This window comes from Micromys minutus, assembly GCF_963924665.1.
Source record: "Micromys minutus genome assembly, chromosome: 18".
Lineage (NCBI taxonomy): Eukaryota > Metazoa > Chordata > Mammalia > Rodentia > Muridae > Micromys > Micromys minutus.
In genome coordinates, this window is record NC_137953.1 from 3,837,607 (window position 1) to 3,863,228 (window position 25,622).

Sequence of the window (25,622 nt, forward strand, 5' to 3'; positions counted from 1 at the left end):
AGTCATTTTGGTTCAGTCTCTGAGCTGAGGGCAGGTGGAGAGACGCATGCTGTGCCCTCTCTTCCTCTTCCAGGCCTGCTCAGTATAGTCCACGGGGGCCAGGAGGCTGGGGTAGTGCTGTGCTAGGGACTCAGTGTCACACGGGGCTGGGACTCTTAAATGTCAGCTTTCTTGTCACTTTGGCCAGGGCTGCCTACTTTCTGTTGTTCTAGTCTGCTGTAGGGCTCAAAAGCGGAGGACCCCAGTTTGTAGCTGGCAGGCAAGTCCAGGAGTGGAGCTGCGGAGAAGCAGATGGCTGGCAGAGGGGGTGGCAGAGGGGACGACGCTGAGGCTGAGGGCATTGGATTGAGGCGTGGGGAGGAGTTCCTGGGGTCACCTAAGGAGGTGCCCCTGTGGCTGGCGGGAAGGCCTGGCAGGCCAGGGGTCAGTGTTAGGAGGCTGGGAGCCCTGGGCACGGAGAGCAGCCGGCCCTGTTCCAGAAGCCGCAGAACGTTGGAGGTGGCAAAGGCCTCGGAGGCAGAGGAGGATGCCCGCTTCTCTAGGTCTCTGCTCTGGTCCTTCTTCTGCTTGGTGCGCCGGTTCTGGAACCAGACCTTCACCTTGGGGCAGAGGGCACACAGGGGAGCGCGAAAGGAAAGGGGAGGAGCAGGAGGTGGAGCCAAGATAAAAGGAGAGAAAGTTCAGAGGTGGGGTGGGGTAAAAGGGCAAAGGGTGGGGAAGACAGGAGAGGAAAGAAGAGCAGACCATTAATGTCCTCTCACACCAGGCTGTACGGAGGAGCTGAGTCAGGTCTCAAGGTATAAACAGCCCTTCACTGCTGCTCTGGCTCCGACCCAGGAGCAGATTGGCTTACAGAAGGTAGAGTTTGCGGGTCCTTTGCTCTAAGCCAGGTGTTGGTCTTAGACATCACTTTTATGTAGGTAATTCCCAAGGGCCTTTGGCCCAGACCTCTAAACTGCGATCCAACCGAGCAACTAACGGCTACTTATTTACTTATGTTTATTTGGACAGGTATCCCAGACTGGCCTCGAACTGGCTATGTAGTTGAGGATGGCCTTGAACTTCTGAACCCCTTGCTGGGGTTTCAGTGCTGCCTTGCAGGCCCAAACCATCCTATCTGCCTGTGCACCTTGCTGGGGATACAACCTAGGGCTCTGTGCATGGTGGACAGACTGTCAACTGAGCTCCATACTGTGTGTCACATGTGTCACATGTACTATTCATGCATGAGCTAAGACAGCATGTGTCAGCAGTAGAGCAGGAACAGCCCAGACCTTGAAGGAAAGGGCCAGGAGCCTTCTCATCTTCTCTGGCTTTCATGGGACCTCAGGGGGTGAGGGAAGGGCTCCAAAGTTGTTTCCTGTGCTAGGAAAGAAACAAAGCCACTGTGGGGGATGAGGGGTGGATGACAGTGACAAGGGGCATGGCCAATGCAGAATGCCCTTTGCTGGCAGAATTCTATGTGCAGAAGGAGAGGAGGGCATGGGTTGACTCCCAACTGGTGGTGCCCTAGAGGTGGAGAGAAGACTGAGGGCTGAGGGAAGGTTGGGCTGGGGCTGCGGCCTGGCTTTTTTCATTTGTCGTGTGTGGATTCGTAAGCCTGGTTGCACACAAACTTCTTGTGTGTACTGTAAACCCCAGTGCCCGGTGCTCCTTTCGAAACTTCCTATCAGAGTTGGGTCAGGAGGGAGGCATCGGGATTTCCAGAAATCCCCAGTGTGCTGCTGGTGCAGCACTCCCAACACTGGTGGCTCCCCGTTCCACCTCCATCAGTCCCAGGGCTTCTGGAGGCTGCCGGATGAGGAGTCCCGTGAACCATCCTTTCTCCTCCAAGGAGCCTTTGGTTTCTTCTGCCTCTGTGCTGGTTCTTTCTGGCTCTGCTCTGTCCCTCTTCCGGGAAGCCATTGCTGGCTGACTCCTGGAGGGCCAGGGCCCTCTCCTGAAGGGTGTTTCCTGGACATTACCTGCCCTAGATGAGCTACTTAGTGCCTGCAGAGGGTCTCTGTGCTGGGCCACCAAGGCCCGCAGTAGAGTGTGGTTTTTAGGGCTGGGAGACTCCCCACCCCCGACCCCCAGAGAATATCTCTTTGGGCCTGAAGTTAGTGCTCAATTCCAAGGCTTGTTCATTTGAAAAATAAAAATGCTATTAATAACAATTTAGATCTCAGACAAGGTCTCCCTATCAAACCCTGGCTGGTTCTGAACTCTGCTTTTTCCTGCCTCAGCCTCCTGAAAACAGGGATGATACTCGACATCCATGTTTTAAAGGCCATGCTGGAATGTGGAAGGTGTCCCTCGTTTCCTTCCTGTGTGAGTGGTGTCTCTCGTCTCTCACCTTTCTGTGTGAATGGTGTCTCTCATCTCTCACCTGCTGTTCTGGCCTTCTAAGGCAGGGGCAATGGAGTGGCACTGAAGACGGTTGCCAGGCAGCTAGAGTAGCACTTGTTAAAGCTGCCTGGCGACCCATGGGGCTTGGAAGCTTGCCCTCAGCTCATCCGTTGGCCTGTTGAGGGAGAGGACCACTAACTCAGCATCTCACCTTTCCTCCACTCAAACCTCCTCTTTTCTCATTTCTTCCTCTGGGGAAGTTTATTTGGTGGTGTGAGACACTGTCTCATGTAGCCCAGGCCTCTGACTCACTCTGTAGCCAAGGATAACCTTGAACTCTTGACCCTCCTACTTCCTCAGGAGGGGTGTGTGCCACTGCACCCAGTTTATGCTGTGCTGGGATCAGCCCAGAGCATCGTGCATACTAAGCCAGCACTTTACCAACGGAGCCACATCCCCAGACAGCATCCTATGGTATGTTAACATACCAGCCTTTCTTTGGTGGTGGGGAGGAGGGGCTGACCCTTCCTTTACACAGAGGACCTCACTCACCTCAAGATGAAGGGAAGGTGACAGAGGTTGAGAAAGGGCTGAGAGGAAGAAAGCAGTTTATCATGGTTCATTCTTCCCAGAATCCTTTGTTATTTTTATCTGGGCTCACCCTGGGTTGCTTAGACTGGTCTTAAACTCTTGGGTCATGATCCTGTTACCTCAGCCTCCTAGGAACCTGGGACTGCAGGCTCCAGCCATTGTGCCTGGTACACCCTGGAATTTTCGCTCCTTGGAAGCCAAGTGATCACCACCCAGAGGCACTTCTTACCTGACAATATCTCTTGTGATGGTTTGGAGAGAATGATCCCTAAATGTGGAGAGCTTTTGGGGTCGCTTGGCAAGAATTTGACATTGGGCCAGGACAAGGAAGTAGGGCTACTCCAGGCAGAAATTTGACATTGGGCTAGGGCAAGGAGTAAGCTTAGGCAGGAATCTAGTTTTAGGCAAAAACAATGAATTAGGCTTCAGTCACTAACTTGACTTTAGACTAGGACAGGGAAGTAAGCTCATAGAGAAATCTGATTTTAGGCTAGAACAAAGAAGTAGGCTTCAGGCAAGAGTATGACTTTGCCTAGGATGGGGAAGTAGGCTCAGATAACACCGTCATCTTTACCAGCCTTAGAAACAGTGATTATGGGATGCTGTTTATGGCCTCGCTTGTTCCCTGTTTGTGTTCACTGTCTTGCTTGTTCCTTAACCTAGAGCTGACCTTACTATTACTTGCATGTAATTAAAATGGTATATAAAAGTAGACAGGAAGAATCAAACCCGCCTTTAGGCCTCAGAACTGGCTGGGGGTCATGCCACAATTTTGTCTACTCGTCTCTTTTTTTTTTTTTAATCCTCGCTCCGGCGCTGGAGAACCCTGTTGACTGAGCTGGCTGGCTAGGTCACCCTTAGGAGTATATATTGAGTACCAGAAAGTGGTACTATTTGAAAGGAAGTGTGTCTCTAGGAGTGGGCTTTGAGGTTTCAAAAGCTAAAGACAGTGTTTCTCTCAGCACATGGACCCGGACGTAGCTCTCAGGTACTGCTCCAGTGTCTGCCCTGTTCCCTTCCATGATGAAAATGAGCCAAGCCTTTAAAGCTGTAGGCCAACCCCAATTAAAGACTTTCTTTCACAAGAGTTGCCTTGGTCATGGTGTCTCTTCACAGCAATAGAACAGTGACTAAGACAAGTCCTGAGCCTTTCACTTCCTGCAGCTTGGCTCTCCCCATTTATGGCCTTTCCATTCTTACACATGAGTGACACTTCTACTGAGACTTGACTGTTTCTCCCATCCCTTCTCTCTCCTTTCCATTGGTACATGTGGATTATGAACGTTCATGTGTATGAATATGCACATGTGTGTGAACGTTCATGTGTATGAATATGAGCCATGGCCTGCATGGGGAGGTCAGAGGACAGCCTAGGGTCCTTGTCTTCCACCATATTTAAGGCATGGTTTCCTTGCTTTTTCACTATACCTGGAATGCCTGTGGCAAGATGAGGGGTGGGAGGAGTCTAATTCTCTGTCTCCCATTTTCCCCATTGGGCATTGGGATTACAGGTGCTCACATCCAGCTTTTAATGTGTTTTCTAGGGATTTGAACTCAGAGCTTTATGTTTGTCCAACAAGTACTTTTACCCATTGAATCTTCTCCCATTTCTCTCTCTTTCTTTCATCCCTTCCTTTCCTCTTTATCTTTTAGATGTTGTTTGCTTTGACACAAGGTCTCACTATGTAGTCCAGACTGGCTTCCAGGTCTTCATGCTTCTCCCTGCAGTCCTGAGCCCTTAGGATTACAGGCATGTGCCGCCACTCCCAGCCCAGCCCTCTTGCTGGCACTGTTGGCTCTGTCTTACCTGTGGTTCTAAGTTTTTCCCTCATGTGTGCATGTTCCTCCCAAGTCATGCCCCTCTACGTCAGTCCTTGGCCTCATACACCAAGGAGTTTCCCGGGTGTATGGTGTTCACTATATCCAAGGAGGTCACCAGGACCAGATAGTGGAAACCTGGCCTGGCTCTCACCTGAGTCTCAGAGAGGTTCAGCTGGCGGGCCAGCTCCGTGCGCTCTCGGCCCACCACATACTGGCAGCGCTGGAACTCCATCTCCAGACGATACAGTTGTTCTGCTGTGAAGGAGGTACGGGTCCGCTTGGGTCGGTCAAGGTCCAGGCCCTTGGGCAGGACAATTTCCCGAATGGTCCCCTTGGCATCTGCAAGGATCATGAAGGGAGCCAGGTTAATTCACTAGCTGGGTTAGATCATCTGTGGATTTTTTTTTCTCCTCCTTTTCCTCTTCTTCACTGTATAGAAGTTTCACTGTATAGCTCAGTCTGACTTTGAACTCATGGCCTGATAAGGTTCTATGAGGAATCTTCAGGACCCTGCCTGAATACTTAATCTCAGAGGATCTGCTGAGCCTCTCTGAGCTGAGCTTCCTTGGCAACCCCATGCATGGAGTCATATGTATAGAGATATATGAATGGATAGATAGGTAGATGATAGTGATAGATAGATAGATAGGAGATGGATAGATGGATAGATAGATAGATAGATAGATAGATAGATAGATAGATAGATAGATAATGGAGAGATGGGTAGATGGATGGATGGACAAACAGATAGTAGATAAATGATGGATAGACAGATGATACATGATAGATGATAGATAGATAGATAGATAGATAATAGATAGGGAAGGAATGAGAGAAAAGTGGGGAGGAAGAGAGGGAGGGAGAAAGAAAAGATGAGGTGAGAGGGAGGGAGAAGAAAAGAGGGAAGGAGAGAGAGGAATAAGTAAGCCTCAACAAAAATGTCAGGTCAGCTATCGTGGCCTGGGCGGAAAGGACTCACTATGGCTCATCAAGGATTCTGTTCTCTCCGCAGAGTAAGAAATAACTGGAACAAAGCAGAAACAAGCCCTCACGCCCAGAGAGGATGGATCAGAACTGCATGTGGTCAGTCTTAGAAGGCTTTCTGGAGACAGGGAGCCCTACTCCCTCCTGGTCCATAAGGAGGTTAGCTGATGTGAACAAGAGGGCAGATTTGGAGCTGAAAATCTTGAGTCGCCTAAGGACTGGTATCACCTTGCTAGACTGCTGGGTTATCTTCCAGCCAGGGAACTATTCCACTTGCTGTGTCCCTGGACGGCTGAGCCACCTCGGGCTTTAGTGTGTCTTTCACAGCCCCTCTGGTGCTTTAAGTGCCAAAGTCCTGCAGCCCACGATCACCATCAGCATAAAGCACCACAAGGCACCCGGGAAGGGAAAGTGCTTTAAACTCTCTACCACTGATGTGAAACCTGTTAGCATAGGCAATAACCAGACAGTGAACCAGGCAGCGCTGTGCCTGTGGGACCCATGGATCACAAAAGAGAACTAGCAGCTCCTCCCACAATGGGAGGAGCAGCTGCCTGGAAAGTTTACCAGGAGGACATGGTGCTGCACCTTACAGTCCCAGCCCTTTAGAAGAAGAAGCAGGAAGGAGTTCAAGACCAGTCTGGCATATAAGAGACCCTGTCTTAAAACAAAACAAAACAAATAACAATTTAGCCACTAGGCAGTCCTTGCTTAGGCAGCCCTTGCTCAGGAAGCCCCTGCAAATGCCACCTCCTGTGCTACAAGGGCCTCCACTTCCACCAGGGGGCGCAGAGGTGGCATTTGCTATGTGCTGGGTACTCCTAAACTGGCTTATGTGCAAATCCTAAGAAGAGAAAGATGAGGTTGTAGATACTGCTCATCAGTAAAAAGCAATTACAGAACCTGGGTTCTGTTCCCAGCACACGTTGGGAGGCTCACAACACCTACAACTTCTGCTTTGCGGGATCTATGTACTCTCTTTTGGTCTCATGGGTACACATACACATGTGCACGTATGTCCCCACAGACACATGTAATTAAAATATTTTAAAAGATTTAAAAGCAGGAGACTTGTGAAGGAGTTCAGAGATGTGATGGTGGGGCTAACAGGGTGGTGACTCTAGTCATAAATAGACAACCCCCTGCCCTGAGCCTGGTGTTGGTCTTAAGTTTGAACCTTCCCAGTGTCTCCATGGAGATAGAACTGTCACTTCCCCACTTTACAGCTGAGGAGCAAGTTTTAAGAAACTTCCTGAAGGCCCCACTGACAGTATTCAATAAACCCTAAAAACACCCTGATTATGCCGAGGGTAGTAGGAAATCCCACCACTAGGCTGATATTAGTAGGAAGACCCAAGTTCGGGGCTAGCCTGGTCTCCATAGTGAGAGCCTTTCTCCACAAACAGTAGCAGCAACAAGCAGGGTCTGGAGATGTAGGTCAGTGGGGCAGCTTGCTGAGTAGACACAAGGTTCAATCCCAACATGCAAACCACAGCTGCGGCCCACCCTTGCTTCACTTCATGAACACACAGTGGGTCGTCCTCAATATAGTAGGTGACAAGTCTCAGCAAGGAGTTTAGCAATGAATAAAGAAGGGATCTTCTGGAGAAGCCTTTGGAGAACACGTGACAGGAAATCTGTTGGGGATGCTGCCTGCCTTTCAGCCCCAGAGGACTATGGTCCTAGTTTTAGAATCTCAGCTCTAAATAAGTAGCCTTAGCTGTTCCTTCTGACTCCCATTCTATGCCCTGACCTTATGGCTCCCGTTTGCTCCAGTTCAGCCTTCAGGGTGAGCTCTGGCTCTGATCCATCCCACCTTCATGTTCAATCAGCCCTGGAAGCAGGTGAGTGGGGTGGGATGACGTGAGGTGGTTAGAAGGACATCACTGCACCAGAGCAGAAAGTATTTGATCTTCTGGAACTGGAATTGCTGTTGTGAGATACTATGTGGGTGCTGGGAATTGAACCCAGGTCCTTTGGAAGAACAGCCAGTGTCCTTAACTGTTGACTGCTCTCTCCAGGACCTGTTTTATTTTCTAGATGGGGTCTCATGATTCTAGGTTGTCCACAAGCTCTGCATAGCTGGGGGTGACCTTGAACTCCCGATCTTCCTGCTAGGATCCCAAGCATATCCTATCCCACCATGCTCTGAATTTAGCCCAGGGCTTCATGCACGGTAGTCTAGCAAATGAGCCTCAACTTTTTCTTTTACTAGCCTCCAAGAGGAAATAAGATGTTTTCCAGCAGGGGGCCGGTTGGAGAAGCTATGCTAAAGCCATACAAGGAGATACTGCTCAGCAGTGAAGAAGGATAGGCGTTGATAAGCTTGGTGTGCACAGTGAAGAAGTCGGGCTTGGAAAAAAAGTCATGGCTCAGTGGTTAAGAGCACTGGTTGTACTTCCAGAAGACCTGGGTTCTAATCTCAGCATACTCATTTGTGACTCTAGTTCTGGGGAATCTGATGCCCTCTTCTGGCCTTCCAGGGCAGTCCATGCATGTGGCGCGCAGCCGTACCTGCAAACCAAACACTTACATACGTGCAGAATAAAACAAATAGAAGCCAGGTGCTTCCGAGTCTACAACATCAGAATGACAAAATTAGGAAGGCAGGGGACAGAGCCATGGCTGCCAGGGATCGACAAGGAGAGCATTGCAAAGCCCTTTCTAAACCCGGTGTGCTGGTGTGTGTGTGACTTTAATTCCAGCATAAATGGGTGGATCTCTGTGAGTTCAAGGACAGCCTGGATTACAGTTGCAGGACAGAGATGGCTCAGTGGTTAAGAACACTGGCTGCTCCTGGAAAGGACTTGGGGTTGGGTCCCAGCAGCCAGGTCAGAATTTACGACTGTTCAGAACTCTGCCTTCCTGGCCTCTGAGGCCACATATACTTTTGTGCCCAAACCACACAGAGACACACATAGAATTAAAAATAAAACAAGTCTTTAAAATTTCTTTATGAAAGAAAGGAAAAAGCCTTTTGTGCTGAGCCAACCCTTCTGCATTTCAGCCACTCTATGAAGGTATGCGTGTGAGGAGAGATCACAGGACTGTTAGGTACAGCAGTGAGAGAGAGAACACACAGACGGAGCTCAGGAGGTCTGTGGCTGTTCCTCAGACTGCCCTCCTCACAATTTTCTATGTGATTTTCTTGTTGATTTTTGTTTTACTTTCTATTTTTGAGGCAAAAGCTCTTGAAATCCAGTTTAACCTGGAATTCTGTATGTACCCTGAGCTGGTCTTGAACTTTTGACTCTCTTTACTCCTGGCTCCCGAGTTCAGGGAGTACGTGTGTGCAGCACAGGGCCTGACTGTTCTCTGGTTTTGGTAATGTGCTGCAAATGCTCCTGATGAGCGAAGCCAGGCTGGGCAGTAGATACTCTGATCTTTCTGTACTGGTTGTACCTCTTGTGGCTCAAAATATGAATTTAACCACAACAGAAACAAATGACAAAGCAAGGGTTCTGTGTTGTCACCAAATACACAGATTCATCAATGGAGAGAGAGGACAGTCACGGTCCTCTGTGCCTCTGTGTACCCTGTGGCTGTAAGATGATTTAAAATAGTACACCAGAAACGCCTACCATTTAAAAATGCATTTTAATGTTTACTAGGAACGTTTTAACCCACGTGTAGGTTAAATTTGAGTGAAAATGTTCCCCATGGGCTCAGACAGTTGGTTTGAACACTTAGTCTCCAGTAGGTGGCGATATTTGGTTCTAGGAGTTCGGTCTTGCTGGAGGAAGTATATTACCTGGAGCAGGCTCTGAGGTGTCAAAAGCCATGGAGAATTCCCAGTACACACTTTCTGCCTAGTGACTGCAGTTCAAGATGTGAGGTCTCAGTTTGCTAGTCGAGCCTTCCTGTTTGCCCGTTGCTATTCTTCCCTGCCAGGATTGTGATAAACTCTGATTTCTCTGAAGCCGTAAGCCCAAATAAAGCCTTTCTTTTATAAGTTGCTTCTGTCCTGGTGTTTTATCACAGTAACAGATAAATAACACATACACATGATTTTTAAGTGGCTCAGATGAGGTTAAGGCAGGTATTCAATTTTAGAGCCCTAGAGATGGCTCACCCTGTAAAGGCGCTCACTGCCAAGCCTGACGCCCTGAGTTCAGTTCCTGGAACCAAACACACATGGCGGAGGAGAAACAACTCCTGAAAGTTCTCCTCTGACTTCCATATATGCCTCTCAGCTGATAAATAAGTGTGCAGAAGTGCACTGTACTAAAGCTCCAAGTCAATAAGTGGACCATGGTTATGTCAGGAATGGAGTGTGTTCAAGTGGGAACGCCAGAAGGATGGGGGGTGTGCTCACCATCAGATGTGTGTGCACAGTGATAGGGCAATGGTTAGAGACATTCTAGAACTATCCACCACCACCTCCCTACACCCCTGAATGTGTGTGCAGTGCCCACAGAGGCCAGGAGAGGCTGTCAGATACCCTGGAGCTGGAGTTAGAAACAGCTGGTTGTGAGCCCAATGGGTGCTGGGATTCAGGTCCTCTACAAGAGTGTCAAATGTTCTGAACTACGGAGCCATCCCTCCACCCTGTAAGGGACATTCCAAGTGAGGACCTGTTGTGTATGCCGGTGACTACGAATTATTTATTTGGAATAAGATGAAGTGAAAATGTCCTCATGCCATTAAGTTGCAAGTGAGCAGATCATCAATTACAAAATGGCGCATCAAGGGCTGGACAGGTGGTTCAGTGGTTAGAGCACCAGCTGCTCTTCCAGAGGTCCTGAGTTCAGTTCCCAGCAGCCACATGGCGGCTCATAACCATCTGTAATGGAATCTGATGTCCTGGTGTGTCTGAAGACCATGACAAATGACAATGTATTCACATACATAAAATAAATAAATCTAAAAAAATCCAATACTTTTGAAATATATTGAAAAAAACACTACTGTTGAAAAATAGTACAATACTATCCCATTTATGTCAATAAGGATAATCATATATTCAACTGTTCAATACATATTTATTATTGTATCAATTGTCGAGTCTGAGGACACAGGGACCAACGAAATAGACAAGGTTGTTTCTAGAGGTCCTTTGTTGGGAATGGGGAGAAAGTATTCATTTAAATTATTTTTAAATGTTTTAATTTTAAATGTTTAATTTAAAAATAGAAGCATTTATTTTTAAATATACCTAATAATTTTCAGTAAAAAAAGATTAGTTTTAAATTGGACAAGATAACAGTGGGAGCAGAGAAGATAATGAAACAAGCCAGGAAGCTGCAAACCCAGTCTTCAGGCCAAACAGGGATCCTCTGGCCCCTGTCACACGGGACCCTGAAGGGCTCCTGACTTCCCTCCCTGCCTCACCCAGGAAGACCCTTTCTGCCTCAGGCTCTTTGTGAGTGGTTTTGTTGTTGGTCATCTTCATTTTGTCTTTATGAGACAAGGCCATGCTCTGTAGCCCAGGCTGTCCTTGAACTCAGCAATCCCCCTGCTTCGGCCTCTGGGAATCACAGGTATATACCACCGGACTTTGCTTTAATGTGTTAACTTCTAATTGAGATAAAAATTCTTTCTGCCTTCATCCAGAAATATTGTTGCCACTATAAAAAATCCCTTGTGGAAAATTCACTCTCAAGTTTATTGGGGATTTTAAATAGTTAGGACGAAGTCTTTGCAAAGGAAGAGGCGGAATTCAGTTTGTTAGAGACGCTTGACTACCCAGGTCTATTAAGGCGCCATCTATCCCCGTCTCCATCAACAGCTGCATGGACAGAAAAAACGCAATGCGTGTTACACAGAGGAGTGTGCGCGGCCATGGAGAGGAATCAACGCATGAACTTTGCAATAAAATGGATGTAAACAGAAATCATTGTATTAACTAAAACAAGCCGAATTCGGAATACAATACTACATGCCTTCCTCATCTCTGGGTATATATTACATAGATGCATGGATATGTGTGTGTGTGTGTGTGTGTGTGTGTGTGTGTGTATGTGTGTGTGTATGTGTGTGTATGTGTGTGTGTGTGTATGTGTGTGTGTGTGTGTGTGTGTGTGTGTGCGTGTGTTGGATATGTATGATATAAAGGTAGAATCAAGACTGGGGGAACAAACGGGAATAATTAAAAGGTGAGAAGTGGAAAGGAGGGAGAAATCAGCCGAATTACTTGATCCATGGGAATGAAAAAGCCTGTGTGTGTGTGTGTGTGTGTGTGTGTGTGTGTGTGTGTGTGTGTGTGTGTGTATACACACGGGTATTTAGGTGTGTGAAAGGCAGAGGTCAATGCCCGGTATCTTCCTTTATTCTTTTCTACCTTGTTTTCAGATAGGACCTCACAGTGAACTTGGAGCTCATGGACTCCAGGGATCCTCCCATCTCAGCTTTCTAGCACAGGGATAACACACCCACGTGGTTTCTGCTCTCCTCCACCACGGGAGCGGTGCTGAGAATCATCATCCCAGTCTCTAAAAGTGGCTCTGTAAAGCCACCACCGTGTTCAGTGACTATATGGCTATACAGATCATCAAACTAGAGCTGTGTGGTGGTGCACTCGAGAGGCAGACCCAGGAAATTATCTGTGAGCTTGAGGCCAGCCTGGTCTACATAAGGAATTTGAGGACATCCAGGACATAGAGAGACTCTGTGTCAAACACACACACACACACACACACACACACACACACACACACACAAACATCACCACATGGCAAAATCTGTCACAATCAAGAGTCACTAGAGTGGTGTGACTCTGTAAAGAGAGCCTCCAAGCAGAGCCACAGCCCTCCAGGACCTGAGTGTCTACAAAGATGGCATTTCAAATTAGTTGGAGAAAAGACAGGCCTGTTAAAGGCATGGGTCTTAGACAGTTAGCTCATTGTGTGGGATTAGCCAATCCATCTGACATCGTATCCATACCAAATGAACACTTAAATGTGAAAAAGAGCCTCAAACATCACAGACACACAGACACACACACACACAGACACACACACACACACCATGCAAAGGAAAACAGGGACCAATTTGACTACTTTTGCAGAAGTGAGAGAGTTAAACACAGGACCCAAGAAGAGACTTGGGGGCAGAACATACGCTGACGCTCAGAACCAGGGCCACACTGGGCAGGGAGATGGCTCAGTCTTTAAGAGGGCTGCCCGCTCTTCTAGATGACCTGGCTTTGATTGTCACACGATTGCCAACACCCACATGGCAGCTCACAGTTGTCCAGAACTCTAGTTCCAGATTGTCTGACACTCTATCCTGATACCCATGAGCACCAGACACACGTGTGGAGCACAGACATTCATGCAGATAAACTACACGTAAAGTAATAATATGTAATAAATTATTTATACTTTATATTACAGAATTATTATACTTCATTGGGTGTTTTATTATTTTATTTGTTATAAGTATAGTTTGATATATTGACTATGTATTGTTATATATAATATAACAAATATAAGATTATATTATATCTATTTTAATATATTATAATAATAAACTTGTACATATAAAATTAATTAATAAATAAACCTTTAAGAAAGATAAAACAGGAGAGTGCTCAGACTCCCAGTGAGTCAGGAAGGGACTAGGAGAGCAGCTCGAGAGGCGTCTGGATTTTTGAAATATCATTATTTTATTTCTCATACTAGGAACGTGCTGGCTAGAGTCGGGGTAATTAGGTTTTCTGTTTTCTGAGGCTGTCAATAGAAACACAAATCCATACAATACGAAAAGTACTGGGGGTTGGGGAGGGCAACTGCAGCTCTATTCATAATAGCCATGATATGAGGTCTGTCAGCAAATGAGCAGATAAATAGAATGTGGTAACAAATGGACTTTTATTCAGCCGTAAAGAAGAATTAAATTGGGGGCCAGTGAGAGCTCAGTGCGTTAAGGCATTTGCCACCGAGTCTGGTGACCTGGTTTCCATCTGCCGGGATCCAGGGATCCACGCGGTGGACGGAGAGAACAGATTCACAGGAAGTTGTCCTTTGACCTCCACACAAGAGCTATGGCATGCATGCACACACGTGCACACGGAGCTGAATAGACGGAATTTGCAATGAAAGAAGGATGCTTTAAATTTAGAAAGCCGATTATTGGAAAATAAAATGCAACTGGAGGCTGTATTAATGCAAGTTCAAGGACATAAAACAGTCAGAAAGACCGAGAACATGTGTTCTCTCTCACACTCAGGTCCTAGAATTGTTCATTCACACTGAAAACCAGCCGAAGAAAAGAAACCGGAAGTGGGCTAAGGGGAAGGAGGAAAGGGAGGAAAGTAACGGAGGGGTTGGGGGTGGTGCATTGGGAAGCCATTTCCTGGGTGAAAACCAGTACCATGTAAAATCAACAAAACCAATAAACAAGCAATAAATACCAATAAATACACAGTCCTTCCCAGGACCCTCAAAGACCTTCCTGTCCTAAAGCAACACTGGAAGTTTGATGAAGTCAAATTCATCATAATGCAGTTTTATTAAAGCAAATAAGAAGTTGTGTCAAATACTTGGTAACGGGAGCCTTTGGCTTCTCCGGAGCCGTTATTAAAAATAAGGACGGTCTTCATCAACAGACCTGGATGGACATTCACCAGACACGGTCAGGTACAACAGCAAGTGTGCGTGAGGTTGTGTGGGTGTGTGTGTGTGCATGTGTGTGTGTATTGTTGCTTTGTACAGTAACCACACGGGAGTACTCTGGCAAGATAAACACCGCTCCTTCTGTTCCCTCTGAACACTAGACATTGACCAGAGTAGGAATTTTCTCTCACCATCCACTGTATAATTTTTAAAAAGTATTTAGTTTGCTTGGAAACATAGCCTCCCCCGCTGCACCCTGAGCTGAGCTCCCTCCAGTTCCTTGAGCAAACGGGATAAGGGGTCTCCTGCTGTGCACCCAACCTTCTCCCCCAAACTCTCAGTCTTAAGCCGCGTGCTTGTGTGCATATTCAAGGATTCAAGTGAATGCAGATCAAAATGTTTACTTAACAGTTTCCTAAACAATTCAGTTGAATGACTATTAACATAGCATTTGCGTGGCATTAGGTGTCCCCGGTGGGGACAAAAGTCAGGAAGGTGTGTGTGGGCAGTGAGCAGGCCAGCACTCCTGTCTTTACCTTCTCGTCCCCCCTGCACAGGAGCCATTTTCATCACTGTTTTTCAATTTTAATATGTGTGTGCTGAGGCCACACCCAGCACCATTAGCATAAGTGATAATTGTCTGCATGTGGTTGTGTGGAATTGATTCATCCCTCCACAATTCTGTGTCCTCTCTTCCTCCCTCCCTCCCTCCCTTCCTCTCTCTCCCCTTTCCTCCATGTCTAATCAGGGACTAAAATCTAGAATACCCAAAGAAGACCGTCATTAGATGTGATGACAGTTTCAACTCTGATTCACACACAAAATAAATCTCAGGAAGATTTTTTAAAAAGAAAGGATGTGTGTGACACAAGCCTCAGAAAGAGGGATTGTTTCCTTAGTGTATAAATAGCCTTTCAGGGCTGGAGAGGCTCAGCCACCGAGAGCTCTTCTGTTCTAGCAAAGACCCCAGGTACCATTTTCATCCCCCACATGGGGGGCTCAGAAGTATTAATGGGTACACATACATACAGGCAGGCAAAACACTCATACACACAGAAATAAGTAATCTTACATTTAAAAAGAAAATGCTCTTCCAAACTTGAAGTAACAGAAGCCAGTTCAACATGTAAATAATTAAATGCACAGCGGAGAAAATTAAAATGCACAGCGCAGAGGAAGACAGGTCTAACTCACTGGCCGTTGAAAACTGTGGTTTCCTTTGTTTCTTCACCTGAAAAGATTTTGCTCAAGCTAAAGAACGGCCTCCATTGGGAGGAAGCAGTGACAGACTTGTGCGCTCTTGCCTGCTGGGAACGAGAGCTAGCACGTTTTTTGGCATAAAATATACAAATGCCTATGGTGGCTTTGTTTGTTTTTTGGAATTTTGCGTCTAGGTAACTGTAACCATACCGCGTATCTGTGAAGTGACTTCGATTAGTGTAGATATTTTGTTATGATGATTTCAAACATACAGAATTAAAGAGGCCAGTACAACGGCTGCTCACTGTCATCATGTAATCTAATAAAATTAACTATTACTGCAACAAAAATTATCCATTCTATGTCAGATGTGGTTGAGGCAGGAGTTGGGGTGGGTTCAGGGGTAAACGGCCATTTTCAAACAAAGCAGAACAAAAACGACAGCAGAGCCTGAGCAACAGTTGTTAATATAACGAGAGATCTCTCCTGCTTCTATATTTTCCAACGTAAGAGAGAAAAAGAAACCCTTAGCTTGTTTACATTAAGATGCAGCCTTAGGGCTGGGGGGTGGCTGGCTGGCCAAGAACCCACAAGGAAAGCTGATTTGTGCCTGAAACCCTAGCTCTCCAGGGCAGAGGCAAGCGGATCTGAACTCACCAACCAGCCGGCCTGACTAATATGGCAAAATGTGGAGCTTCCGGTCCAGTGAGACCCTGTCTGAAGGCAATGAGACAGGAAGGGATAGAGGACAGAGGACAACAGGCCTTGTCCTGCTCTGACCTCTGCCTGGACTTGCACTAGGCACTCAGGGCATGTGAGCCCACATTCTCATTCAATGTACACACACAGGCACATGCCTATGCATGCACACACACACACACACACACAGAGAGAGAGAGAGAGAGAGAGAGAGAGAGAGAGAGAGAGAGAGAAAGAGAGAGAGAGAGGGAGAGAGGGAGAGAGAGAGAGTTTAGCACTGTAAAAAAGAAAAAGAACCAACCTGAATACCCATCTACAGGAAACTAGTTAAATAAGTAACATGCTAGCTACACACAATGGAACAATGTATAATTTATTCAAAAAGAAACTAAGACATTCTATATATATTTTCACACCATATTTGCTAAATGAGAAAGGGAGTTTCTGAAGACACTGCATGGTTTTGCAAACATGACTCATGTGTTTATGTTTTTCAGTTACTAGAGGCATCCTTGGAGTGGACGTAGATCATGTACAAAAGTAAGGGAGCGTCTCTCAATAAGTGGCAAGACAACTAGTCTGACACAAAGTAAGGGAGCATCTCTCAATACGTGGCAGAGCAAACTAGTCTGAAGGACTTTGTGTTCGAGAAGGCATCATACTTCTTCAGAAAACAAAGGCATCACAAAAACAAAAGCAAGCTATAAACTAGAACAACCATAGTAACATTAAAAGCAATCGGGGGACTATAATGCAGAATCGGCCAATATGGAAAGAATCATTTGAAAACTGTCAAAAGAAAGAGTCCGCTGCTGGGCTCACAGGTGGGAAGACTCATTCACAGAGAAGTGAAGATAAATGGCGGTTACTCAGAGTCTCAGTGATGCACACTGTTCAGGGAAGGGCAAAGGTAGAAGGGTGAATTACTAGATTTTTTTTTTCCAGAATGATTTGGCAATAACTATCTACATGCATATAGGCCAGGTGTGGTGGCTCTCACACACAATGGGGAAGTGGAGACAGAGAATCCAGAATTTTAGATCAACCTTAGCTATATAATGAGTTTTAGGTCAGCCTGGGCTACATACACTGTTTTAAAATGCCAAAACCAGGGGCCAGCCTATGGCTCAGCTGGTCAAAGTGCTATGCTGCCAAGCCCGAGGAGCTTCCCCTGTTCCACAAGGCAGAGAGAGCTGACTCTGACCTTTAAGTGTTCACAGAGCAACAAACAAACAAATGTAAAAACCAACCCAAAAGTTGGAAAGATGATTTAACAGTCCCCCCCAGCTCCCAGGGACTAAAACGCCAACCAATAAGTACACACACGGAGAGACCCATGGCTCCAGTTGCATATGTAGCAGAGGATGGCAGTGTCTGGCATCAATAGGAGGAGAAGCCTTTGGTCCTGTGAAAGCTCACTTCCCCAGTGTAGGGGAAGCTAGGGCACTGAGTTGGGAGAGGGTGGTTGGGAGTGAGAGTACCTTTATGACATCAAAGGGAAGGGAAAGGTGTAGGAGAGGGGGAAAAGGAAATAATATCCCAGTTCACAACTGTCTGTAGTCTCTCTCTCTCTCTCTCTCTCTCTCTCTCACACACACACACACACACACACTTGAATAAAATTGTAAAATATTTAGCAAGAACAAACTCACCCTAAATCAACAAACTTAACAAAATAAGTCAAGAGAACAGGCTAGGAAAATAGCCAAAAACCCAAGGCTTGCCTGCACCCGGGATGCAGAGCAGTGTGGAAAAGGAACCTTTCAAATTCTCAGTAGGAAGGTAAATTGTCACCACCCAAAAGCAGTTTGGAATTATCTTTCAAATGATAAACATAGGCACCCTTTGACCCAGTAGCCCACTTTGAGGAGCTCCCCCAAAGAATATACCCACCAAGTGGAAATAACGAAACAAAACAAACAAGTTTACTTACTGCAATGTGCATGCAATAGCAACAGCCCAAAGTCCATTAATAGTGCTCTGGCTAGGTGAGGAACATCCACAAAAGAGACGCCATACATTTGTTAAACACAGGCAAGGATTCTTTATATCTAAAATGCAGTGGAAGGAAAACAAACACATAGATGTACAGATGTGCAAACACACACAAATGATCTAAAAGAATGGATTACAAGGTAATAAAAATGGCTGCCACTGGACTAGGCTAAAATGGGGTTTTTACCTTAGAGTTTGAAAGGGAGGTGGGGATTGGGGTGGTGAGAAGGCTCAGCAGATTCTAGGCAGTTCTGGGGAAGGACAACCTGAATTATCTCGCCAGAACTCAGACTGTAGGCAAGAACCAGTTTTTGACAATAGTCCCCTGAACTTACAAGAGTGAACACACACACACACACACACACACACACACACACACACACACACACGTGCTCAAACAAAGAAAAAAGTATGATAAAATAAATAAACATATGGGTATATGTGAAGGAAGTTTTGGTGAATTCCACACTTGACAATTAAATGAAATATTTTAAATATCATATAGGCCTTTCAAATCAGCACTTGTACTGCTAAGAACTTATTTCACTGAAACGTTTTAAAAATCTACACAAAGCCAGGACTTAGGAATCCATTCCATGGTATTTATACTAAATTAGACCAAGTGCAGGTCCTTCCCACACTACAGAATTGGCTTCCTGCGAGGTCAGCGGACACAGAGCTGTTGGAACTGGAAATGTTCGAAATGTTTAAGGTGAGTTTCAAACTAGCACAGGGGAAGAGACTGGAAGGGCAGGGCTGCTTCCCTCGGGTCTTTGCTTTTTGGGTTGTGTTTTCCAGTGAAGTGTGTCTTCTGAAATGAAAGCTGAGTGCGGCCTAAACTGGACCTTGAGGCTGGGATCCTCCCTGCAACCCCAGAGTGAGGTGGTGAGGTCAAGGCTCCACTGAAAGGAAGCAATTCCTTTTTATTTCTAAGAAACTTCATTTTATGGGTTTGCGGGTGCAGATTTATCCAGTGGTTTTAGCCAGTTCCCTTCTTAGATTTTGTTGTTTTGGTTTGTTTTACTTTTGTGTTTTTGTTTGTCTGTTTGTTTTTTGATATACTTCAAGGTTGACTTTGAAGCTGAGGCAATCTTCAGGTCTCGGCCTCCTACAGCGTGCTGGCATTACCAGCCGGACCACCACTCTGGGCAATCAGTTTTGGCTGTTTGCTCCTCACAGAAGCATCCTATGATCAGAGAAACCTGTCTCTGTCTGTCTGTCTGTCTGTCTGTCTGTCTCTCTCTCTCTCTCTCACACACACACACACATGCACACGCGTGCACACACACCGGCACACAGGTGCACATGGAAAAAATTAAGGTTGTTCAGTCTTGCTTTTTAACAATTCTCAAAGTTAGAAATTTTAAAAATAAGAGGCTGTCGATCTTACACTTTAACAGCTAAGTTGCTCCTGTCCACACGAACGTATAACACCGAAAGGGGGGGGGGGTATTTCAGAACATTCGTTTGGGAGTGGTCGCTCGCTAACTGTCTCATGCCTAGAAAATAGATGACATTAACAAATGATCTCCCCCCCCTTTTATTTGGCAAATATTTGAGTGCCTATTGTGAGCTGAGAACGGAAAAATGTCATGGGTTTAGTGGACGTGGTATTCAAAGAAATCCAAGAATCTGGCCCCTGCTTTCCTGACGCTCCCTCCCTGGCCACACGGTCCAGGAGTCCAGCGCAGGGCGGTTTTACAACCAGCCCTGAGTCTTAGGAGACAGCAAATCTACAGGCTAAGATACACCACAGGCGCAATCATTCAGGTACGCAGGGGTGCACATTGGTGTCTGTGGACGGAGTTGAGAAGAAAGGAGCGCACAGCCCCGAGATCACAGGGGTTGAGGGCACTGCCTCTTCCGGCTGACACCCCGCTTCAGCTTCCAGGCCTGGACTTGATTGCTTCAGCCTTGGCCAGGAAGGCCAGATCCTTGAGGATCGAGGATCGCTGCCGCCTCTACACAGTGTCTAGGCCGCTGGGAATCCCAGGCTCTGTAAGAGGTGGAAGAACCCTAACAGCCTTTCCGGATTTAAGGGAGGCCAAGCCCAGCTCCTAGGCTACCCTAGGTCTCCGGGGGGAGGGCTTGCTGGCCTCCGCGCATTTCCTCAGACCAACGGTGCGTGCCGACTGGAGCCTTCAGTCTGCGGATCTCAGGAGAACCAGGTCCTCTCAATTTCTTTCATATTAAACAAACAGAAAAAAAAAAAAAAAAAAGACAAAACAAACAAAACCTCATAGGCTCCCCCTGTCGCTCCTGATTAAAATGGAATGGGAGAACTGTATCCAGCCAGGAGAGGCAGTTGAGCAATGACTAGGCCTAAGGGACGGGCATAGATACCCTTCCTCCTGGATAGTGCCTAATGGGTTTGGAAGCGAGCCCGCCTACATCTCGATCTCCCCAGCCGATCCACACTCCCAGTTCCTGCATTCAAAATTTTCGTTCTCGGCGCCCAGTCGTTGGGTTCAGAGGATGTGGGGATCCACCGTGACTGTGCGGGAGGAGAAAGGAGAGATCGGAGCCATTGGATTGTCTCTACAGTCCTCTGAAAATGAGGCTTGGGCGGAGGAGCCGAAACAATGCAGCATTCTGCCTCCTGCTTCAGTTTCCTGTGGGGTGGGAGGGCGGTCAGAACATACAGGGGGAAATACAGACCCAAATCAAGGGCGGCGCGGACCAGCGGTCAGATTGCGGGTCTTAGGCCGCCACAAACGAAATGATGGTGAAAATATAAGACAGTATAAAGCAGCCTGAAAAAAAATTAAAAGGACTCCTCGCAAACACTAAAAAAATTTAAAATTAAAATTAAACTTCAAAATTTCCCAAAGCGCGATTTCCTGAATGGTTCTTCTACAGCCCACAACATATGTGTGCAGGGCCGCAGACTGAGATACGGAGACCTCAGAGGCCGGGGATTGGTTGGGGCTTTGCCCAGATCTCGGCAGTTTCGCTGCACAGCGCTTGCTCAGCAAGACCAGGCCTGAAGCCTGGAGGTTTCCCGGCTCGGGGGCCAGCTCCAAGTGACCATTCCGCTGGGTGCTCCGCCATGGCTGGTTTGAAGGTTTGAACGGCCAAATCGTGCTCAGGTCAGGGTTTAACTATTTCAAGTCAAAGGCTGGATCTTCTCGGGGACCCCTTGGACCTCTGAGTACCGGGCGCCATGTGTCCAGCTTCTTCTGCAGAGTGTTTTAGCCGAGTGGGTGACTACCCGGGTGGATGACCACTGCTCCTAGGAAGGATCTGCCATTCGGAGACCGAACTTACAAAGGCTGTAGGAGACTGTCTTGACTAGAGTTTGGAGACCTGCCGAGGCAGCAGGTTCCAAATGGCACCCGTGACAGAGCAGATTATCGGTACCTCTTGCTTGGCATTGACCTTAAAACCGTGGAGCTTCACAGATCTATCAAAATCAGATGCAAAGCACCAGGTTCTGAGGCAACGGTGGCGGCCTTGGATTACCAATGCTGGATCTGTGAACTGCACTTGTTTTTCCCCTCTTCCTCTGCCCACCAAGATCCCAGTTCCTCTGATCCACTAGGAGTCAGAGTAGGGCTGGCCAACTGCAGGGTGTGATCAGAGCTGAAGGCCCCATTCCTTCCGGGCAACTTCCTGACCGCGTTGGTGTTGGTAGCGCCTTCGAAGACAAAACAAAAGGTGCTTTCCACATTACCCTTTCTTGACCAAGGGACGGACACAGGTGTGCTTTGGAGACTGTGGACTCCTGGAGGAAGCCTCACTGTGGACGTCATCTTGATGGTACGGTACTTAAGCCAGCGACGCCTCCATTTTGAAGGCAGGGTGGCCTTCCTGGCCTCCTGCATTGTTTTCTCCTGGGAAATCTGAGACATTGGCCAAGCAGGGTTTCTCAGAGGACTGAGGAGAGTCTCACTGCTTTTTCCCCAAGGATTCTCCTTTATCAGCTGGTTCTTTACTTCTAAACTGCTGGCTTTCCACAGCAGCTCATCCCATGATGTGTGTTTGTGTGTGTGTGTGTGTGTGTGTGTGTGTGTGTGTGTGTTGGGGGGTAGTTAAGAGAAGTTTCTAACGAGTCACACCACCCTATCCATTAGATGGGATCCAGAGGTCACTCAGTGCTACCCATCCCTCCCTTTCACAAATATTTTTGGGGAGCGGGGCCCAGTGTTTTCTGCGTTCCTGACAGTACCTTGAATCCTCAGCAAGCTTCCCTGAGAGGAGGAAATGTGGAGGTAGGAGGTGAGACACCAATTCTGCTCACCTCTGCCTCCAGCCTGATTTTGGCCTTTCCAGTGCTAACAGTGTCTCAACCCATCCCACACCCAGGGGAGGGTGAAAAGAATTGGAGAGGGTGGGGTCATTTCTTAGGAGAGCCTTATGCCCACAGCGACCTCTCCCTTGCACCTCCTAATGGCTTTCTTAGAATATGAGGGGGACATGTATTGGAAGGACCAGAGGACAAGGGTAAAATGTGCTAAAACGTATGGGAGGGCTGTTCACTTCGGACAGTGAAGGCTTGCCTTCCCCAGTGTTGGGTTGGCTTTACTTACGGAGGCCTCCACCCTTAGCTGTGGTGGGGCTTCAGTACTTGAGCAGTGACTGACACGGGTGACCCTGCCTAGGAGGGATTAGCGGTAAATGACGTCCTGGGCATTTCAGGCCTGTAATAACAGCTCCATCGTTAAATGGGGGAGGGGCAGAGGGATTTGTGAGTTCTGCATTTGCTATTTATTTAAGCGTGGTGGGTAACTGTACTTCGAATTTAATATTTCCATTCCATTTTACAAATGTGGAGGAATTGCCTTGTGGGGGTACATTATAAAAGTATACCCCCGAAGATGCGCTTGGGCAAACCTACATCATGTATGTCTCTCTCTCTGCTTGACTTAAATGGCTCTACCCCAGAGGACGGAGGGCAGCTCCCACATCTGCAAGCCTGCACCAGAGACAGTCCCACTGATGCCCATGAACAGGATTTATTTCTTCTACACAAAGGTTTTGTGGAATGGAGGAGGTGGTGTTTGGGCTCAGAACTCAGCCATCCTGACCTGGGGAAACCGCTGTTGTTAATGGCGAGGTTGTTCTTCGCCCAAGAGCGGGATATGCCGAATCTTGTCTCTGGAAACCTTGCAGCTTTCCTCAACGAGAAACTCAACTGGTGGTCACTCCTTGCCCTTAGAACCTCTCAGAGGACAAATTGGGGTTCATATTAACCTCAGGTAACTGACGAGTCCTCACACCTGCTGGGATTTCTGGTGGCTCAACCTCCTTACACCACCAAGCTGGTCCCTAGAACCTGGAATGGCAGTGGCCACCCAGTATTCTGATGACCACACCTATTCCTAGGAGTGTTTCTTTAAGCAGGGTCCCTGCCGGCTCAAGAGAGCTTCCTGTACCTCCATGCCCAGCCCTGGCTGGGTCTCAGATCCCCAGGGCCACTCACATGGTGGTGGTGGTAAGGTTCAGGAAGCTTGTACTCCACTAAGATATTCGAGACTTGGGTGAGAGAAACCTAGGTTCTCCTAGGTAAAAGAAAGTTGGCTGTGGGTCGGTGGCCTTCTGAGGCCCGCGGGAGGCAGGTAGGAGAAGCCGAGTGAGTGAATCCGAAACCCCAGGACGGAGGAAAACAACAGGCCGCAGGCCTGGGATCCAGTTGGCCTCAGGACAGGAGACTTCTTTCTCCAAGTCTCTACCTGGGAAAGGCCCAGACCCAGGATACTGGCATTAGGAGCCTGGATCTGAACGGGGCGAAGGCAGGGGAGTACTGAGGATTCAAGTTCGCCGCGGAGATGGGGGGGCGGGGCGCGGGAGAAGCGGCTGTACTCCGGGTGAAGGCGGGTAGAGCGGAGGAAGAAAGCCAGGCCAGGCGGAGAGCGCCGGAGTCGGCGTCCAAGCGAGTGGGAACTGGAGCAGTGGGGCTGCGGCGGGGTCCCCCCAGCCATCTCCGAGCATCAACCCGTGCAAGGCCAGGTGCTGGGAAACAAGACCCGGGCTGAGGAGGGGGAGCAGTCCGACCGCCTACGTGGCCCAGCCTTCTCCAGCAGCTGCCCACTCGGGTCCCTCCCAATCCTGCCCCTACAGCGCGCGTGACTTTCTCCGCCCTTGCTCTGAGAACCCCGGCGCGGAGGCCCTGGCTCTCGGTGTCCGGCTTCTCCACCTGATTGTACACCAGCCAGCCCGGGTGGGCCTAGAGAAAGAGGACCTGTCCGGCAGGGCGGAGAAACAAGGACTCCTTCCAGCCCCCTGCTTTGTCCCCCGCGTTCAGCTCAGTGTCCCGCACACAATAGGCGCTCGGACTATTTACAGGATGAACTGCCGAATGAATGGACCAGTACACGAACTGAGAGATGGACGCTGTATGGGAAATCGGAGGCCCCAGGAAAGGCAGCTTTGGTGGCCCAGGGAATCAAAGCTGCGGCTGCCCCCTTACCTCGTACCAGGATGCGGCGGCAGTGGTCCGTCTCACCGAGCGCCTGCTGTCCGTCGCTGTCCCCGCCGCTCTCTCTGGAGCCCGCAGGGCTGGAGACGGAGGTCCCAGCGATCTCCCTCGGACTCGCGCTACCCGTATCAGCACGCACATCTTCCGCTCCGCCGTGCTCTCCATGACGCCCGCTGCGGCCACCAGGCTCCTCCTGGCGCTTGGGGCCGCGGTCCCGCTCCGCGCCCCCATCGCCCATGCCCGCCGCCACTGCTGCCTGGGCCACAAGCAGCCGCTAGTCCCAGCTCAGGGGAGCAGGTCCTTCTCTGCCCCTCCCCACCCCTTCCTCCATCGGCCCCGCCCCTTCTACAGGCCCCGCCCCTCCTCCAGGCCCCGCCCCCGCCTGCGATTGGGCGCGAGCTGGGGTTCCAGGACTCTGGGTGGATCCCGTCAGAGCAGCGCAAGAGGAGAGTGTTAAGGGGGAGGAAAGGAGGAGGAGGGGGTGAAGGGAAGAGGGACGAGGGGAGGGAAAGAGGAGAAGGGGGAGGGATAGTAGGAAGGGGGAAAAGTGGAGAAGGGGGAGGGGGCGGTGTCTAAGCGCCTTCTCGCGTGGGGCGGTGTTTAGAGCCCAGCAATTGGAGACTGGACGGCCCCTTCGTACAGAAGACTGCCCCACACCCTCTCATAAACTTTATTACTCCCCATCCATTGATCCCCCTCGCCCCTCTTCTCTCCGTTCCCTGTATCCCTAGAGAAATGCACCTAGCTTTCGCGCTAGGTCTGCCTGATGGATAACCCAGAGCTCGAGGAAAGCGACCCCGGCTCTACCGGCAGAAAACAGGAGGTTTGCTGGGCTCCAGAACTTGGTGCGGTAGGGGCGGGTGTGGAGAGCGGGGTGTAGGCCTAGGGTTCAGGGCGCCTGTCCCCCAGCAAAGCCCACACTCACACTCAGGCACACAGAACCCAGACAAGCCCGGGAGGCCGATGCACTGTCCCCAGCCGGGGTGAGGTGCTTAGCTGGACCGGCAGACCACCAGGTTTGCCAGGAGTAA

General features: G+C 48.5%; 1 protein-coding gene across 1 annotated transcript; it reads right to left on the bottom strand.

Moving 5' to 3' along the window:
* Window positions 1-155: 155 nt before the first annotated feature.
* Window positions 156-24,829, bottom strand: VAX2 (ventral anterior homeobox 2; the record flags this gene model as incomplete). The annotated part of the gene is made up of 3 exons (XM_080932644.1): window positions 156-599; window positions 4,892-5,079; window positions 24,583-24,829. 3 exons carry the CDS (start codon window positions 24,827-24,829, stop codon window positions 156-158), a joined length of 879 nt encoding a protein of 292 aa, XP_080788770.1.
* Between the last annotated feature and the right edge of the window lie 793 nt (window positions 24,830-25,622).